Source organism: Lacerta agilis, chromosome 2 (assembly GCF_009819535.1).
Source record: "Lacerta agilis isolate rLacAgi1 chromosome 2, rLacAgi1.pri, whole genome shotgun sequence".
NCBI lineage: Eukaryota > Metazoa > Chordata > Lepidosauria > Squamata > Lacertidae > Lacerta > Lacerta agilis.
Window position 1 is genome coordinate 49,924,628 of NC_046313.1, and position 20,539 is coordinate 49,945,166.

At 40.4% G+C, this 20,539-nt stretch overlaps 1 protein-coding gene across 1 annotated transcript in view; it reads left to right on the forward strand.

Moving 5' to 3' along the window:
• Positions 1-19,581, forward strand: part of JAKMIP2 (janus kinase and microtubule interacting protein 2) — an 84,088-nt gene extending 64,507 nt beyond the window's left edge. Inside the window, 23 exon segments of the mRNA XM_033139980.1 lie at positions 535-589; positions 592-680; positions 2,162-2,212; positions 2,214-2,249; positions 2,251-2,304; positions 3,401-3,460; positions 5,089-5,171; positions 5,173-5,212; positions 7,604-7,732; positions 7,870-7,953; positions 8,505-8,567; positions 9,424-9,522; positions 10,600-10,698; positions 11,838-11,888; positions 12,503-12,568; positions 14,300-14,324; positions 14,327-14,367; positions 14,550-14,627; positions 16,032-16,103; positions 16,105-16,236; positions 16,917-16,982; positions 18,871-18,894; positions 18,896-19,581. Of these exon segments, the coding sequence (XP_032995871.1) occupies positions 535-589; positions 592-680; positions 2,162-2,212; positions 2,214-2,249; positions 2,251-2,304; positions 3,401-3,460; positions 5,089-5,171; positions 5,173-5,212; positions 7,604-7,732; positions 7,870-7,953; positions 8,505-8,567; positions 9,424-9,522; positions 10,600-10,698; positions 11,838-11,888; positions 12,503-12,568; positions 14,300-14,324; positions 14,327-14,367; positions 14,550-14,627; positions 16,032-16,103; positions 16,105-16,236; positions 16,917-16,982; positions 18,871-18,894; positions 18,896-18,922 (1,524 nt within the window). The 3' untranslated portion in view covers positions 18,923-19,581.
• Positions 19,582-20,539: the final 958 nt, after the last annotated feature.

Sequence of the window (20,539 nt, forward strand, 5' to 3'; positions counted from 1 at the left end):
ACACCACCCTTCATGCCAGGGTCAAAGGGCGGGTTGCAGCATAAACCAGATGGATGATTTACATGGCTCCTCATCACTCTTGGATGGAAGGAATAAGCAACACATGAGTAGGAAAGACAGAGGGCAAACACAAGCACATTCCCTAAAGAGGTGGGGAAGATCTCTCCTCCAAGATTTAGTCCAGTGGCAGCCAATGCAGTTCCCTGCAGATGTTGTTGGACTCCAATGCCCACCATCCCTGACTATTGGCCATGCTGGCTGGGGACTGATGGGAGTTAGTGTCCAACAACATCTGGAGGACCAGAGGTTCCCCATCCTCTTTCAAAGCACCTTTGGTGCTCTAATCTCCCACCCCACCCCACAAAAAACCCTCTGCCTTCAGCTTTAATGAAAGTTAGAATTACCATGTTATCATTCTTTCCTAAATTATATTAGAGACTCCCTTGCACAGTAGACACCAGCAATGAGACAGAAACTAAATGAAGAAATGAAGAAAGGGGTTTCTCTTATAAGTTGTTATTATTGTTGTTGCAGTTGAAACGTGTTCGGGAAGCTGAAAAACAATGCAAACCTCTTCTGGAAAGAAATAGTGCCTCTCCAAGAGAAATGATGAACTCATGCAGTCGTTGCAGCGCATGGAGGAGAAGCTCAAAGCAATCGCTAAGGAGAATTTAGAAATGGTTTGTACTGAGTGTTCAGAACATTTTTTTTCCTACTTGTGCATAGTAATATTAGCAAGTTTTTGCCCATAAGTTTTCTTTGCAGTGAATTTCTGGGATTTAACCACAAAAGGCAAAGCTGACACTTGATCTCGTTAGTTGATGAAGGTTTTTCCTTCTTCAAAATTGAGTGTGAAGATTTCAGGGACTTGAAACAGGAGATTATCAATAGCTAAAAACCAGTCAATTTCATGCTGACCGTTGTCCGGTTATAGCAATGGCATTTGTGACATTTGGCACATACAAACTGAGCATCCTGGTGCATACAAATTGAACACAGCAACCTGCATGTCTAAACAATAAAGAGTCTTCTTGCATTTCACAGACTAAGAAGTTTATTCTGGCATAAGCTTTTCATGGACTATAGTCCAATTCATCAGATGCATGGTCATAATGACCGATGCAAACTTTGTGCAAGCAAATCAGGATTAATATTCATTAAGCAGGTTGCATGGAACAGCATTCATGCATGCAAATGTACATGTGAGCCTCCCAATTCTCACTTAAACTATGTTGCGTTTGTACACATGAACATCCAGCACACACACACCAAGATTCCCTTTGTGAAGTGGCGGGGGGCGGGGAGGTTCTTTCCTTGAACCACACCCCACAGAAGAGATGTTTGAACCATTCCCAAGTAAGCTGCCTCCATTTGCTTCCTTGAAACTTCTCCTGGAGTTTCTTTGTGTAAAGAGTAATTGACAAGCAAGAGCATTGTAAAAAGAACAAGGAATAATTTACACAGATCTGTTTCAAATCATTTCCCACTGCTGCACTTTTCTCTTTTGAAAAAAAACAAAGCTTTTTAAGCATATATCGAAAGATATGTTCAGTGATTCCTAGTCTGCAAGTAAATGGGTGGGGATTCATTTTAATGATTTTATGCAACAGAACTGGATGTCTAATTCTCCACGAACTAAAGTTACAAACATAAGCTGCTTTTAGCTTAAATTGATTTAGGCAACAAAATTCTAAGCATTTATATTCAGAAGTAAGTCCTACTGATTTTAGGGGCTTTCTCCCAAATACTGAAAGTGTGTTCAAGATCTCAGCCCAAATCACAGAATCTAACATCCATACTATAGTGCAGGGATTTTCGGCTCTAGCAAGGTTTGTTCAGTTTTCTAAATAAGGGAGTATATCTGCCGTACCTTCAGACTATAGCAAGAGAACACTTCTTTTTCTATAGAACTATTTATGTCTCCCTGGAAATACACAAAGTGGAAAAGCTGCAGCCCTAACTCCCTGACATCCATAATGATTTCACACTTAAACGGGAGGCAACAAAACAAAACAAAATACTAAAAATAGCCATGCCAATTTGGATGTCAGATTGTAGACACCTGGCAGAAAATGTTGCTGAAGCAGAAAAAGTTGTTTGAAAGAAATTGCTTGTTTCTAATAGTTTGTCAGGGGTTGCTTTTGTTTTGTTTGTTACACAGAAAGAAAAAATGACATCACATCCTCCTCTGAAGAAATTAAAATCTCTCAATTGACCTGGATCAAGCTAATGAAGAGCAAGAGACTGAATTTTTTGAAGCTTCAGGTTATAGAACAACAGAACATAATTGATGAATTGACACGGGTAGGTTGTCCTTTACAAACATTAGAAGTAGAGGAGTAGCTCCTGAAAGCTATCATTATGAAAAAGCAGGATGCCTATAATTATGGAAGCATTTCTCATATCCTAAAGTCAGGAGCAAGGATCCCAGACCACATGTTGTTGTTGTTGTTCAGTCGTTCAGTCGTGTCCGACTCTTCGTGACCCATGGAACCAGAGCACGCCAGGCACGCCTATCCTTCACTGCCTCTCGCAGTTTGGCCAAACTCATGTTAGTAGCTTCGAGAACACTGTCCAACCATCTCATCCTCTGTTGTCCCCTTCTCCTTGTGCCCTCCATCTTTCCCAACATCAGGGTCTTTTCTAGGGAGTCTTCTCTTCTCATGAGGTGGCCAAAGTACTGGAGCCTCAACTGAGGTTCCACATAAGACCACAAAGGATCAGACATAGCAATCCTTTATGTTGTTGTTGTTGTTGTTGTTGTTGTTGTTGTTGTTGTTGTTGTTGTTAATAACAACAACAATGTTTTTATTTGCAAATTTAACAAAGAAAATGAAGAGAAAGAAAAGAAATTATAGACAATAAAAAGAAAAAGAAACAATATATGAATAATAGCAAAAACAACCATCAGTTCACTTTATGGATACAATGACCATCAGTTACTGCATCAAAAGTTAAATATTAACTTATAATAGAAGCCCACCAGATATCCAAATAGATATCAACATGACATATGGCGTGAATTAGTCTCTCACTGTTATGGGTTTGTGTTTGGATTTCACCTTGACTTCCGTTCATGAGTGGGTGCCCTTTTGGCTGGATGGTGGCACAGTCTGCCGCAAACTCAACCCACCATGGGCAGAATAATCGTGAGGATTGGTTTTTAATTCAGGGATGGGAAAACTTTCCAGATTTTGCTGTACTCCAACTTGCACTAGTCCCAGCCAGCAAGACCAATGGTTAGGGATGACATTGGTGGCTACATTTTCAAACTCATGACCTTCATGTCCTCAAGATCCCACCTTCCATTGGGTGAGGGCCAGAGACTTCTCAATGTGGGATGCCTGAGACTGAGCCTGCCCTACCCTGGCACTCACTGTTCCTTGCTCTACTTCTATAGGATAGAGAGAAACTTATTCGTCGCAGGAAGCATAAAAGAAGTTCCCAGCAATCAAGGTAAGTGAAGCATAGAAATGTTTTGGACAAACAGGCTGTGCTGTATTTCATTATTGCAGAGCCCAGTGTCGTGAGTTGCAGGCATTTTGGTGAGAAGGCACTAGGCCTTGCAGACATAGTTTTGCCAGTAGAGACAATGAATTTGCACAAATAGCAGCAAATCCAGGATGTGTTTGCCAGGGCTGGAGCATGTGGAGCCAAGAAGAAAAGGAGTGAAAAAAGCAGAGATTTGTGAACCTGCACATTGAGCTCAGTACACTCCTGGACCTCATCTCTCTAGAGAGGAGGAGCTGCAAATCTTCTGCCAGTTGACCATGCATATCCCATATGCTTTCCACCCCTGTGATGTCTTATCCTTTATGTGGGAATAGAACATTATAATACAAGTGAGCCTTAAATTCTCGTTGATCGGTCTGTCTGCAAAACAATTTCACTTCAATTGGCAAGTTTTAAGTGCTGATGCCAGTACTTTGCTATCCAAACCCACAGATTAAGCAGCTCTGTCATCTTACAGCATGACTCATCTTTCCTTTGATGTTTCTAATTCAATAGGAAGTCTGAAGGCACTAAGCTGGGGGGGGGGGAGACTGGATTTAACATGGCTTACCTTCATAAAGTAGCAGTTACTTTAGCATTGTTCCTGTGCATTAGCTCCAACTAGGCCTGTAACCAGCATAAGAACATGTAACTGGATGCAACCATATATTGCTTCCCTGTTTCACCCACACCCCTTCCCTTCCTCTTCTGTTTTCCCTGTGTCAGATTTTAGAATGGAGGCTCCTCAGGGCAGGGACCTCAGTTCTTATATCTCTGTAAGCAGCATGCACAATGATGGAACTATGTAAATACATTGATAACAAATCAATAGCAGGTGCAACAACAGTGGGTTGTATACAGGGCGGTCCTCCTGATCAAGGAAGGCTCTTTGATCCATCTTTGATTCCTGAATTGCAAGGGTTAGGCGAGAAGACTCTTGTGGTCCCTTCCAACACTATAGTTCTGTGATTCTGTGTGAAGAAAAGCGGTAGGCAAGCAATTTTCACTGATTCCCTCTGTGTTCCCCCTTTGCCTCCCCAAATCTGTAAAGGAGGTTGGGGGGGCTCTCTGGAAATGTGGAAGGTGGTGCAACAGGGGGCTGCAAGAGAAAGGGCGGCTGTGTGCGAAAATCACATCTCTCCCATTTCCATTCATGAAAGCCTGCCCTAGATCAAACAGCCTTCCCTGAGCAGGGCCCATTGCTAGCAACTGGAATCCTGATGCCCCAGTGCGCTGATTTCAGTGAGATTTCTCTCACTTGTATAGCACACCGTGAAGCTGTGTCCACATCAATGACTGCCACTACTCTGACACTGGGGGAGTGAGAGGAGGAATTCTGGTGTACATTGTACTTCTAAAACAGAAAAGGGCCTACCAGTGACCCCATGTTGTGTGAACCCAGCGCAGCAATCGCACCAGCTTGCTGTCTAGATTTTGTGGCTCATGATGAAATAGTCAGTGCAGGGCTAGTCAGGCTGAACCCAGTGCCTGAATCAAGAATGTAATGACTGGACTTGTAAGTATGACTGAATATTGCCTGCGGTGATAGAACAATACTGGTAGTATTTTTTCATGTGAGGTTTTTCCTCCCTTCAGAGGCATATATTGGACACAGTTTATGGGGGTGATGATGACTCCATGGACTCGGAAACCTCATCCATGGCATCATTCAGGACAGACAGACAGAACACCAGCAACTCCAGATGAAGACCTGGATGAAGTAAGATATTTTGCCTCATACTGTATACACCCTGAAGGGCTAGCAGTGGGGCTTCTGCAGTGGCAACAATTTTTATTTTTATTTTTAAGTGACTGATCGGAATTTTAAGAACAGGAAGTCTGGGGCATGGCACAAATCTGAGCAAAATGTAGTTGTTTGATAAGTATTTGTTGAATAAACAATGTGAAACGAGGACTCTCTTGTGACCTTTAAAATATGCATTTTAAATTGAATTGGAAAGGGCCAAAGCTCAGTGGCAGAGCATCTGCTTTGCAGGCGCAAGGTCCCAGATTCAATTCCCAGCATCTCCAACTTGGGCTGGAATAGACTCCTGTCTGAAATCCAGGAAAGCTCTTGGCTGTTAGATACTGAACCTGATGAACCAATGGTGTGAATCACCTTAATGCAGCTCCCTGTGTTCCTAAACGAAAGGTAAACCACAGTATGGTTAGCTTCTTGTCAAAGACTACCATGGTGAGAAAAAAATGTTGTAAATTTCAGTGAATTTCTTCATGTTTTCAATGTTTTTCTTGCTAATTCTTTGCCTTGTGTATCATTTGTTTTCAGAAAATAAATTCCCAGCGTTTTGAAAGCATGATAAAATACCTTCTTTCCAACTGATAATCTATTCAGCTGAGTTGACACGGGCCAAACTACATGTGATGTTTAAAACGCATTGAATTCCACGATTATACTTCTGTTTTTTGTTTATTTTGTTTGTTTGTTTGTTGTTTTTTTTTAAAAGGACTAACGGAAAGTGTGCATGTAGAGGGGATCAGGACTCCCCTCCTTGCAGCTGCTGTTTTCTCCCAAAGCAAGTACAGTGGTACCTCTGGTTGCAAATGGGATCCGTTACGGAGCCCCATTCGCAACATGAGCAACACGTAACATGAAGCGCTGAATCTGTGCATGTGTGCCTTGCGATTCGGCACTTCTGCGTATGCGTGAAGCGCGATTTAGCGCTTCTGCGCATGCTCGACGCGCTGAACCCGGAAGTACTGTAACCTGTTCGGTACTTCATAACCCATGCCAAACGCAACCCACAGCTATCGTAACCCGAGGTATGACTGTAATGGGCAAAACCAGCAAAAACCTCATAGCAGTTGGAGGTGGGACTTTTCTGCTGGAAGCAGCATGGGGAAAGGGGTCGCATTTCCTGCCCCATGTTGCAGTCCTGATAGTTTTGCCCCACCTTGGAAATGCTGTGAGTTAAATAGAGAATTCCAGTCAGGGCATTCAGAAATTTGTTTAGTATCATGTGCCGTTTGACCAAGTGTTCTAGTATCGCTTAATTCTCAAATAAGCATGGTGTATAAATGGGGGGGGGGTATTTTGAATTCTTGTTATCTGGTGTGTTATAACCAATGTTTTTTTCTTTAAAAAAATGTTTAGGGTTACTCTCATTTTCCTCTCAATGCCTCTCAATGAGGCCAAACTTAGAGTCACAAAATGTTTAGGGGTATCCGTACCCCCAGAAAAAAAGCACTGGTTATAACTACATTTTAAGTATGTTGACATACATTTTTTGAAAGAGAACTGAGTGTTTGGTTCCGACCTGGTTGGAATGCTCTGTCCCACGAGACTAGGCCCGCGGACTTGATCTCCTTCCGCAGGGCATGTAAGACAGAGCTATTCCGCCTGGCCTTCAACTTTGAATTAGCCTGATCATCCATTCCTTTTCCCTTTGCTTTTTTTAAAGAAGAAACCCTTTCTGGGATCCACATTTTAAACTTTCCCGTGTCTCCTTGCTGGCCCTAGCAGGACCAACTTGGTCAGTTAGCCCTGGCGATCACTTGATGTTTACTGAACTGGGTTCCTCCCTCCCCAAAAAAATGGCCCTGAATTTTTTGAATTTTATTGACATGGATGCTACATTTATGTTGTATTTATGCTGTTTTAAGCTGTTTTTTAAGTCATTTAATCAATGTTTATATTTGCTGTTTAGCCCCCTGAGCCGGTTTTTAAATCAGGAAGGGTGGGTGGGGTATAATAAATTATTATTATTATATTATATATCATTATGGAAACAACAATAAGAGAGAACACACAAGCTACAACAATGCTCTCTGCTTTAGGTTACATGTAAATTGTATTCCTAATTTACAAAAAAAAAAGGTTTACATGTAAATTGTATTCCCTTAATTTACAAAAAAAAGTCCAGGAAGCAAAAAAAAACCTTTTCCATTTAAAAATATGTTATTGGTGGTTGCATTTTGATATGGTGACTCTTTTTAAATTTATGTTCATTAAACTCCTAAACAAAATACCGGTACCAAAAAATTATGTGGCTTTTACATGGTAAAAACCCTATACAACCCTTCCAAGTTTTTGCAACATACATTCCTACAGCTTATAACCACCTGAGACTTCCTTTATTTATTTCTCTGTCAGAGCTTAGCAGCTGAAGAATCAGAGTTGCGATTTCGACAATTGACAAAGGAGTATCAAGCCCTGCAGAGAGCCTATGCATTACTGCAAGAGCAAACAGGAGGTATCATAGATGCAGAACGAGAAGCCAAGGTTAGTATTTGCCATGGGCAACATTTCTCTAAAACTCAAACATACACCCCAAACTTAAAAACAGAGGAGGAGGAGGGGAGATGTTGCAAGAAACTCATAGCTGTGTCACATAATGTTGTGGCTATACTTTTTAACAGGCACAAGAGCAGCTCCAAGCCGAAGTCCAGAGGTACAGAGCTAAAATAGAGGATCTGGAAAAAACGCTGGCCCAGAGAGGACAGGTATATTCTTTACAACTGTTTACAGCTGTTTTCACCCATAGGCAATATTTATTTGCTTTTGCATAAAGAAGTTGTTAGAAGCATGGTTTGTTGTATAGGAAATAAATGCTTTGCATACATGTCCCCACTATGTGAAAGGTGACATGTGAAGAACATAAGATACACAGAAAACTGTAACAACGCGCCGAATTGGGTGGTCATACATGTCCCACCCATTAAATGTAGCTACTTTTGATGTCCCACTTCCTACAACACAACTATGGATTAATTTGGTAGTAAGTGCAATATAAAGCTGAATAAGAGTTGAGTCAGCACAGTGAAAATAAAATCCATTATTTTCTTAGTCATAGTGGCTTTAATTACTATCATGACTGTGGTTTCCTATCTCCCGCAAACGTCAGCCCTTTCAGGGCCAATTCACACAATACAGTTTTCTTCGACATGCATTAGTTCCGTTTAACAAAAAACTTGTGTCCATACACATCATAGTGTGTCTACTTCATTGCATATCACACTTCTTTTAATGTTAAAATTTTCTTCCCATCAAACAGGACTCCCATTGGGTAGAAGATAAGCAACTTTTTATTAAGAGGAATCAAGAGCTTTTGGATAAGGTATGTTCAAAACCTGAATTTCTAGATTGTACATCAGTGCGTAGAATTTTGTGCTGAAAACTAGAGCCACTGTACCTTGTTCTATCCAGGACTCCAAATGCATGATAAGAAGCTTTTCATTTCTCTGCAAATTCTGAAAACAGTAGTCTATGCAACAGGTAGGCAAAAAGCACAACGTTGATATCAAAACGATATCAAATACGTTGCTGAAGTTTGCATAGGAAGAAAGTAAAATATATTAATTCCAGAATGCAAGAAATAAAGAACAAATGAAAGATATCAAGATGAAACTTAATTACAAAGAAAGGGCAGTAGTTGTAATCAAAAATAAAACAAGAGACTCTCCAACAACATCAGACAGTAAAAGTAACTTTTGGCAGCATTTTTTTTCATCCTTCTTCAGAAGTGGCCTTTCAGAGCAACTAAGAATTCTTCCAATTTTGCTCAAAGGCCAGTCCTTACACAATGCATTTAATAATATAAAACATGAAAACTGAAAGGTCATCCAAGAAAACTGCATGAATCATCAAAAATAATCTTCAAAAGTATCTCTTAGCCACAGCGAATCCCTCAAAAGTCCGAATCAGCACATGCAGATCTTGTTTTATGTGCCAGGTTGCTTCTGATATATTTCCATCGATTTTTAAAGGCAATTTATGCTTATAGCACATGACCTGTATCCTTTATAGGCTTTGTTATGTTTTCCATTATCAGGCTGACAACAAAGTTTAAACAGCTGGATATCTTTCGTTTGGGGAGGGGATGGAATATGCAGGGGAGAGAGTGGCGGTAACAAACTTCTAAACAAACATGGCCTGGAATCTCCACTAATTAAATATTTACATTTGCCTTATAGATAGAAAAACTGGAAATCGATAACCACCGATTGCAACAGGAGCTGCAGGATGCCAGAGATCAAAATGAGCTGTTGGAGTTTCGGAATCTGGAACTTGAAGTAGGACACCGTGGACCCTTTATTGCAGAATGATTTTTTTATTATAACTTTGTGGTTTGCTGTTTGGAAGCTGTTAGCTGCTTTGAATATTTTATACAGAAAAACAGAGTGCAGATACACAAAAATATCAAATGATCATTGATGAACAAAGATAACTGAACTGGGAAGAGCAGTGTGGAATAAAAGATGCCCAGTTCCTTTCCTTTCTTCCCTTCCTTCTCCTTCCTTCCTTCCCTCTGAACAATAGTTGCTGGGAAGCTGTTATGCTCATATGCTCCATGCAGGCATCTCATAGGCATCTGGTCAGCCACTGTGAGAAAAGAATGCTGAACTAATATTGACCTGATACAAGCAGAGCTCTTTGTATGTCCTTATGTTAAATAACAACAGAAATAATTAGATGGGCTCACCACCAAGCATCTCCAGGTACAAACAGTGTTCCACATTCAAGCTTGGTGTTGCTATTTCAGGAGTTCCCCAGTACAGTGTCTCACTGAGAAATTCACCAGAGCATGCATTTTTAGTGTACATCAGCTAATCCAAATAAATTGCAGGCTCCAGATCTGTCACAATCATCCATATGAATAATCTTCTTTGATATATGTTGACAATACCATTAATAGCAGATTGGTCCCCCCTGCTTTGTATAATATTTAATGAGTAATATTAATGAATTTAAATATAAGAACAGTATAAATAAAGTCAGTGCATATTTTTAGAACATTCTTACTGGCATTTGGTAACCCGTATATTTCATTTCAGATTAACATTCTCATGATTTTTTTTTTTTATTTAGTAGATTTATATACCGTTCACTCAAAAAAATTATCTGTTGTTTATTATTGAACCTACTGGTCGCTTTTCTTACAAAAACTCAAAGCGGCTTACAAATATACATTAAAACAAACAAACCTACAGCATATATCAGTCATAAACACTATAGCTCAGCTGTATATTTCTATCTTCATTTTAAAGAATGAAGAACAAATTGCTTGAACAGGATAAAAGCAACGTTTTCATCTGCTCATTGTACATAACTCTTCTAATTCTTACATAATTCTTACATTTTACTTGAAGGAAAGAGAAAGAAGGTCTCCACCATTTAATCTACAAATCCACCCATTCTCCGATGGTGTAAGTGCTCTGCAGATCTACTGCATGAAAGAAGGTGTCAAGGTACGTTAGCATGGATTCAATAAAAAAAGGAAAGATCCTGTTGTCTTTCTTTTGGAACTAATTTCAGTTGTTAAATTGTTCGTCTAGGTACAAACGCACACGTGAATATATGAGCAGTTAGGATCATGGTGATCCCAATTTAAGCACATTCAAGGATCTCATTTGCATAGAGTCTGTACATTTAATCCATGACCCTCCATTATCCACTGTATTAGTCCATGTACATGCACATACACTGACTTTTGAGTTCATGGAAGTTAGGCACAGGATCAGTGGGCCCGACCCTGATGAGCTCTTCCCAAAGTTCATTGAACACTTGAGTTTTGCTTTTATGAATGAAGTGTGGTAGACAATACCTGTAGAGCTGGATATGATTTTAAGCACTCTAGTTTTGTTGATTATATAAGATATTCTATATAATTTAATATTGAAATCACTTGTGTCCTAGATGCTTATACACACCTAGTGTCCCCTATGGGGGATAGAAGGCATTCCCTGGGTGGCAATGGAAGGTGCTTCACCATGCTAGAACACAATTAGAAGTAATGAATTTGGTATCAATAGGAAATTGTGACTTAAGCTGGAAAAGGTGGACATCAATAAATAGATGGTATGGTGGGCTGAATGGAAGAGATAGAGGGTTTTTGCAAAAGGCCACATTTCTTCATGCTGGAGATTGCTAAAAGATCAGTCTAGGGCCCTATGAGGCCTCTCCTCCTCAAATAAAAAATAAAAAATAAAAAAATCCTTCTAGTAACACCTTAGAGACCAACTAAGTTTGTTCTTGGTATGAGCTTTCGTGTGCATGCACACTTCTTCAGAACCTCTCCTTCTTCATCAACCTCTCCTCCTCCAGTTTTGGTGCTTTGTAGCTGTGTCCTGACCTTCTCATGCAAATCTGCTTGGTTCCATCCCTTCTATAGTTCTGCTGCCTTCACACATGGACAACTCTACATTCATTTCACCCTTTCAGCCTGTGCATGTATTTAGGGCTCAGTTGTTAAGCAGAGTTATTTTCGCCCAGTCCAGCAATAGGGAGAGAGGTTATGGAACCCCCAGGTTCTTATCACAAATCTGATATTACTGACTGTGAAAAGCCTTGATCCTTCTGTTCTTAATAAGTTGTTTTTTTTTAATAGGATGTTAGCATTCCAGATCTCATAAAACAGTTAGACATCTTGGACAATGGGGTAAGTATATGCATACCTGACAAGTTCATATTATGTACAGCACCACAAGGGAAACTTGAAAGGTTGCAGAGTAATGTAGTAACCTGTTTTTATCAAAGAGGAAAGCAATAGAACTGTGTTCGTAATCTCTTTTTTTCAAATTAGATTTTATTAAGGTGTTTTTTTTTACAAAGAAATAGATAAACAGGGAAGAAAACTTTGTCTGAGATGTTTGGTTTTCAAGAAAGGTATCGCCCAATTGTGCATTTTGGAGATATTTCTGTCAGTTACAAAGACTGGCCTTTTGTGGCTAAGAAAGGTTTTGTCTCTGATACAGACTTTTGTGCTCACTGCAGAATGTAATGTCCATGCAGGCATGTTTCCCCATTCATTTGAAGAGACAATGTGATTTTGCACAGTGCATCGCATTGCCTGTACACAAAACTGCTTCCTCCACTTAAGTGAATGGGGAAAGGCCATTAGGGCATGGGAATACTAAAATACTAAGATGTATTGGTTTATAGGAGAAACTGAAACAGAATTCTCTCACTCAGAGAGAGAGAGAGAGAGAGAACCTATTTAGCAAACAACTGCTGTTTTTCTCGGTTTGATCTTTTGCCTTTTGAAATTTACAGAATTTAAGAAATGAAGAGCAAGTGGCCATAATTCAAGCTAGCACTGTGTTGTCCCTGGCAGAAAAGGTACTTTTGGGGCACTTGGTGTACATGAATTTAAGCTATGAATTGGAAAGCGATGTAGCACAGGATGAGGGGGGGACAAGACTGAAATATTAATCTGTCTGTCAAAAAGTCTGTGGTCTTCTCGTATGAAAGAATGGATAAGAGTAAAATATGATTCAGGTGCATTCTCCACAAAAGAAACATTAGTTTTGTTCCTGCTTGTTTGTTTTTAAATAATTTCATTCATCAGTCCTGTTGTTCAGTTGGCCTGATTCTCGGATATAAGCCAAATCATTTTATTTTGTGACTGTCTTTACTACCTTTCAAATTGCCCAATGCACTGCTTACTTTAACATTCTAGTTCCAGGAAGAGTTCATTACACTTAAGAATAAAATCCAGCATTCATTGTTCAGATAAATGACAATTTGCTTGGCCTGAAAGCTCCTACTCTGTGAATAACAACAGATTAATGAGCAATGTGCACTTTAGCTAGCAGAGTCTGTCCTTGAAATGAGGTTACTACCCAGAATGATGCACACACTAATGATTCACATTAACACAGACTGCCCTTTAAATGGAGGAGAGGTCCGCAGTTGGGTACATAGGACGTAGCTGTATACTGAGACCATTGAGCCATCTAGCTCAGTATTGTCTACATTTGACTGGTAGCAGCCCTCCATTATTTTTCAGACATGGTTTTCTCATATCCTACCTGGCAGGGATTGAACCTGGGACCACCTGCACACAAAGCAGATGTTCTACCGCTGTGCCACGGCTTCCTGCCACTGATTCTGCCTGTGCTGTAAATGATAAACTGATGAGCTCTGAGCAGAAGCAGAAGCACTCAGCCCTTTGAATGGGAAAAGATGAGCAACAGCAAAAATTGGGTATCCAGGGGAAAATATCTGAAACATACAGGACTTACGTTTGGGAAGATGGAAATATCCACAAGAATGGAATTGGATGAATTGCACAAGTGGTTAAGAAACAGAACTTGCCTGGACTTGGCTCTTGAACAGGGTTGGGTAACTTGTAGGCTTCTACATATTGCTGGACTCCAGCTCCCATCAACCTCAGCCAACGTAGCCAATGGTCTGGGCTAATGGGAGGTGTAGTCTAGCAATGTCAGGAGGGCCATAGGGGTTCCCCAATGTTAACCCTAGGCCACATTTTCAGTGCTTGAGATGTGAACAGTAAGAACAAAATGTCTGTGACCAGGGGTTTCTTTTTTTAAAACCACTGGGCAGCCACAGCCTCCTACCACGTTGGAAGGAAGAGGTATGGATCCAAGTCCAGCAAGGTTGAGCCTTAGCACACGCACATACACTTTATACAAATTAATGGCAAACAACTAAAGTAAGATATTTATTTATCCACATTATGAAACTTATATCCTTACAGGTTACAGGTTGAGCCACAACCGGTATACAAACCACATAAACCCAACATTCTAAATGTTCTGTTTCATTCTATTATTTCATTGTGATGTTTGCTGCTTCGTTGTTTACTGCCTTGGACTTCTTTGGGAGGAAGGAAATAGGATAGAAATGTCAAGATTAATAGATAGCAAATGCATAGAATTACAGGTCAGTAAAATCAGTGCTGTTATCTGTTAGAATGCCATTAACTGCCTTTACAGTTGCTTAAAGAGAAAGTCGTTCAGACAGGCTCCTATTTCCTTTGTTTCTTGTTTTGACAAGAGTAATGAAAAAAAGATGCAAATAACTTTTTTGCCTTGCTCCTTTTTCTAGTGGATACAGCAGATTGAAGGGGCTGAGCAGCTCTGCACCAGAAGATGATGGAGCTGGAAAGTGACATGGTAAGGGGGAAAACCATATACTAGACCTTCTTGTAATTGTTGCAATCTTTGTCCCATGCACCATACCTTTTATTATTTATTTCCTGAATGATTCTGAGCATCAAATATGTCTTTTGCTACAGCTTCTTGAATAATTAATTTGTGGCTTTGTTTGTTTTCCCCCAAAACCATCCTTCATGCAGGAGCAGTTCTGTAAAATAAAAGGTTATCTGGAGGAAGAACTGGACTACAGGAAACAAGCTCTTGACCAGGCCTATATGGTAAGTTGAAAGCAAAGAACAGGAATGAACACCAGAACATAGATCTCAGAACTCTGATTACATGCACCTCAATGTATTTGGGGGGTACATCCTCATGTCAGCAGTTGGAATTGTGTGTGTGTGTTTGGGTTTTTAGAAGGTAGAACATTTCCCCTATTGTAGGGGTGGGAGGGAAAGAAATCAGCCTGAGCTATGGGTATCTTGCATATGCAAAAGCTCTGTTGCCTACATGGAGCTTCCATGGCATAATGGCAGAAAAGGGTGCGTATTGTTCTCTGTGTGCAGGGTTACACCTGCTGTTGAAGTGAATGGGAAATCTAAATGTGACTGTAAGCATTCACTACATTACATCTAAGTGGGTAGGCAGGTAGATGATTTTAGACCTTCATTTAGAATTGTCCTCATTTACCAAATTCTAGAGACTAATTAATACACTATATATACACATATGTGTAGACACACACCCAGAGAGAGAGAGAGAGAGACATAAAACTATCACAAAATTTCCGTTTTCATTTTGAGCCCTCCAGTCTAGCCACCTTGTTCTTTTACATCCCTTAAAGAGGGCACGTATTGCAGTGAAACCTGGAAACTGACACCCTGTGTTGTGGGTGGTTTTGATTGATGCTGGGTTCAATCTGGCCAATGGGGCGCAGTCTAATTGTATCGAGGGACCTATAAATACCCATGCACATGTCCCAGAGCTTCCTCTTTCGGTGCGTGCATCGGAACACTCGCCCACCTCTCCCTATATTTAGGGCTTGCGCTTGACCTTGCTATGCCGTCGTGTGTCGTCTATCGTTGGGAAAGGGGCACGGCAGGAATTTCCCCCTCTTGGCTGATTGGCTGTTGCCATTTGGGTTTCGCCTGCCGCGTAGCAAATCGTCACAACTTGTAAGGTGGCGGGTAGGCTCTGGTTCAGGTGATAGGGATGGAGAACGCTCTCACCATCCCTGTGTGAAGGGTATTCCATTAAAGGAATCCGGGACTCAATGGTTTGGTCAACCCCTGAGAGGGGGTTGTACCTGTGCCTGAGTCCAGGGGGACATTTGGGTGGCAGACATAGCCTGCTCCCGGCTTTCCGCTTATCCAGCTGTTTACCCTTGGCTGACCTATGCTGGAACCCTGGGTCAGCGCTACCTGCATGGCAGGGAGCTAGTCAAACCAGAGCCTATGCAACCATTCACAGTCTGTAATCAATAAAGTTGTGGCCTAAATTCTGCCAAAAACCAAAACAAATATTTGAGTCACATGTGAGTTATTTAAGGGGAGGTTTCTGGGTCTGAACACGCCAAAATAGTTTTAAAATATATGCATGAATATAAACTCAGGATTATACCTACCTAAGTGGTTTAGTGTGAGGTTAAATATCCCCTAAATACCTTTTCCTCTTCCATTGCTTAGAGAATCCAGGAGCTTGAAGCCACTTTGTACAATGCTTTGCAGCAAGAAACAGTGATCAAGTTTGGAGAAACTGCTCAGTGAGAAGCAGCAGGAGGAACTTAGGACCGCTGTCGAAAAATTAAGACGGCAGATGCTGAGAAAAAGCAGAGAATATGATTGCCAGATCTTGCAGGAGAGAATGGAGTTGCTTCAGCAGGCACATCAGGTGAGATTCAGATGACAGAAGAAATACGATTAGGTTTTATTTTGCAAAAATTGGCATTGTTATCCACTGTTTCATGGCCAATGCATTTGCCCTGTAAAACACCAGCAACAAATCAGGTAGACCTGTGGATTTTGCCTCACATAAGACACCTCCAAACTGGCCGTATTTCACAGGATGGAATCATACCAGGAAATTTAGGTTCACACAATTAAAAAAATAAAAGCACTCTGTCACCTTAGTGCAACAGATCCACTTAAAAAAAGAAATGGATTTTTTGCAGTTAGGAAAGTAATGCATTGAAAAGTGGGAAATGATTTACAAAATAAACATCCCACAAGCAAATTAGGATGAAAGTTCAATAAACAGGTTGTTCGGAGGAACTCCAAGTGGTAAATAAGTACATGCTTTACTCACTTTCAGAAATTAGGAAACCCAAACTTATTTTTGACATTTTGAGTCTGTGGTCGTATATTCACTTACCTGGAAGCAAGCTCCATTTAACTCAAAAGGACTTATTTCTGAGTAGACAGGTATCAGATTGCACTGTAAGTAGAGTGCACATTAACTGCTCACCCTCAATGCAAGTTCTTAATTTAGAAATCTTAAATGATATTTTCTCTGTCAAAATTCAGCAAACCTAAACTTTCTTTCTCTTTTTATTGCGTGCATGTTATTTCTAGAGGATCAGAGATTTAGAAGATAAAACTGACATCCAGAAGAGACAGATCAAGGATTTAGAAGAAAAGGTTGGTTATTTACATATTTTAAAATGTGTAGGAGCCTAGATAGTTTAATATTTTATGTGTTCCTTTCAGGTTTACTAAGTCTAATTGGTGTTAATTAATTTTTTGGTTTGCTTTGCATTTTCATTCTACAGATTGTACTCCATGAAATTTTGCAGAGGCTTTTCTGTAAACCTGTGCCTTTCCATTGGAAATCAGCTGTTTCTGTTAGAGCTGAGCCACAATACTCCCTCCTTCACTTCAGTGCCCCCATGACTCATTGTGGATATTTGAAATGGACATGTGAACAGGAGTAAAGAATTTACCCCACTACCCAGCAAGAATTGTTCTTGCTCCCCATTGTTACTGGATGCTATTTTGCTTCCTCCCCACCTAGAAGACATAAGGGCTGAAAACTTTCTGTATCTGCCCTTACTCTGATTGGCTTCAGGCTGCCACCATCAGAATGAGGGCAGGAGCAAAAAATCCTGACTTTGGTATCTTCTAGGTAGGAAAGAACTTTGAAGAATAATAATTGTGCTTTGCAGCAACACGCCGATAATCACTCCAACACTGGAGAAAAGTGATAGAGGACTATGGAAGGGGGAATTAGTTTCAGGATACCTTCCAACCCTCCAGTATGAGTGAAAAAATGTTCTTTAAATAACTTTCAGCTCAGCTCTAGTGTCTATTTTGTTGTTGTCCAGTCGTTCAGTCGTGTCCGACTCTTTCGTGACCCCATGGACCAGAGCACGCCAGACACCCCTATCCTCCACTGCCTCCTGCAGTTTGGCCAAACTCATGCCAGTCGCTTTGAGAACACTGTCCAACATCTCATCCTCTCTCATCCCCTTCTCCTTGTGCCCTCCATCTTTCCCAACATCAGGGTCTTTCCAGGGAGTCTTCTCTTCTCATGAGGTGGCCAAAGTACTGGAGCCTCAACTTCAGGATCTGCCCTTCCAGTGAGCACTCAGGGCTGATTTTGCTATCCTATTTTAAAATTTACAAAGGGAAAGAAACACAGACCTGAGATATTAGTTGTGATTCAGACTTGCAGATTTGCCCATATTTGTGTAATGGCTGATCAAGAGCAGTTTTTGTTTTTAAGTCAGTCCATCCTTCATCGGATTTTTTCCCTTCCTGTTAATGAATCAGACAGCTGGTAGTGCACCTTCACAGCAGCAAATGGATTTTACTGAAGAAGCCATTCAGCCTTTAATCTCTGTGTGAAAATCAAAGCAAAATATTGGCACTAATCCACTTATGCCATCATGCTGAAAATTGTTTCAGGGAAAAGAATAAACCCAAAAGATTTTCCATCTTGGTTAAGCATGAGTAGTTGACATTCATAATACAAAGGCTTTCCCTATTTACTATTTTTGCATGACCAAAATGTATCATTCTATCATTTTGCTAGTACAGATTTATACAGGCTGTCCAGTCTTCCACTCTAACCATGTGTTATGATCAAGACATGGAAGCTCCAGTGCACCCAACGAAATACAAATTGCACAGCAACACCCATTCTTGTGCCCACAAATTAGGTCCTTTCAGTGACATGAATTTTGATTCCTACATTTTGATTCCTGCATCTGAGATCACGCCTCTTCATAAGATCATAAATCCCCAAACTATTCAAAGTCAGCCTAACAGACTGATTTCCATGGAAATTTGCCAAGCTACTAAGAACGAGGCCTTTAATAATTATTTGTGCCAGTCAAATGTTAACAAAATGGATGCAACCCTATAGTCTAAAAGTGATGTATCACTTCCAGGAGAAAGGGTTTACTGGAAGTATAATCATTGTAATCACATGTCTAATGGAGTTAGATCCTTATCACATACATCATAGTGAAAATAAATATTATAACCCCGGAAAATAATGTGTTCTTTTCTTCTTCCTCCTCTGCAGTTTCTTTTTCTGTTCTTGTTCTTCTTCTCTTGCCTTTATTCTTTGGCCTTGATGTCAAATGTGCCTCTTGAAAGGTAAGACTGCTTTCTTTGTTTTCCCTTAAAATACTAAGCCACACACATACCTCTTTCTAGGTTCTTATCCAAAGCAGCACAGCTGAATGTCTAAACCAATGTTGATCCAGAAACAAGATCAATCAAGTGTGCTTCTACAAAGGGCCATTTCATACATTATGCACAGGCCAACTTGAGTTTTCCACAGGAAGTTGCAGCCAATCTCAGCTCCCTGAGTAGACCTTTCTATTGTATGCGTTTGTAAACACATTTATTGCACTCAGACTTTACATTAGACGGTTGCTGTAATGTGTGGTGACCCTAAGGAAATGTGGAATGTTGCCTTTGTCCAGAATATATTATTGGTTGGTTCTAACTTTTGTCCTCTGTCCAGCAACCCTTCCCTCATTATTTTCCATAGCACCAGCTTTTCGTATATAGAATCTGAACCATAAGTCATCATTTGGAGTGACTAGCTTAAGATGCAGAACAACAATAACAACAACAACAACAAAAGATTTCATGGTTTGACTTCTCTTTATGTCTTTAGAGTATAATAAACTAATAGCTACTCACATAAACTAAACTGTCTTTGAAGACACTATCGAAGTAGAAAAAATACCCCAAAATTCTAAATTTAAAGACTGCTCTCTTAGAAGAGGGAGGAGATGGAAGGAGAGGAGAGAGCAGAGGGACTGGAAGTGGGTACTACTCTTTTAATCAGGAAGGTCATTTGAATGGTCCCCTTTACTAGACATGCTTTTCTCTTGCTTTCTAGAGTGATTGACTATACAGAAAAGTCCTCAAAGGGCAGATGCTTCCAACACACGAAGAAGAGAACACTGTTTACAACCATTGCAAAACAAAGCAACACTCTGTCACTGAGAGACCACACCCCACCATGTAGTTTTAAGCCATTCTTCAAGATTTGTTACTTGACAGTTCCCTGTCTAAAGCTACAAGATATGCTGCACTTAATAACATTCTATAAGGAGGGAGACAAATATGCCATCAGCATATATCACTAGGGTTTTTATTTTATGTTTTTGGTGAAGAATCAGCAAGCAACCACATCCAGCCGATTGAGTAAAGGCATGCCAGGCAAGGAACCAAAGTTACTATGAACAATCTATCCCTGCTGTGCAGGGGGGTTATTTTAAACACGGACACCAACTTCCCATGAAAGTCATCGATAATAAAGGGGACAGAGCAGAAGAAACGTATCCAGGACTCTTAAGGGGACATTGACAATAAACAGTTGATGTGGAAAGTCTGGCTTTCTTAATACAGGGACTCTTTCTCTCTCTCTCTCTTTCTCTCTCTCTGATTTTAAACTCAGGAACAATGACAGCTGCAATGTGAACAAAAGGGGGGGAACCGTACTCTGTTTTTGTTTCATAATGGGTTGAAACTGACAATGGGATAGACGTGGTTGGAATGTTAATCTACTGCTGCCTAAAGTGTGGCATGGGTGATCCATCTAGTGAGAATGCCTGACAGTGCTCTTGAGGATTCCTAACAATGCTGTAGCCTTATTTGTCGCCAGGGTCCTTCCGCAAAGGGAGGATGGCTGTTACATCAAGTGAAGAACTTGACAAGGACGCAACACTTACTTC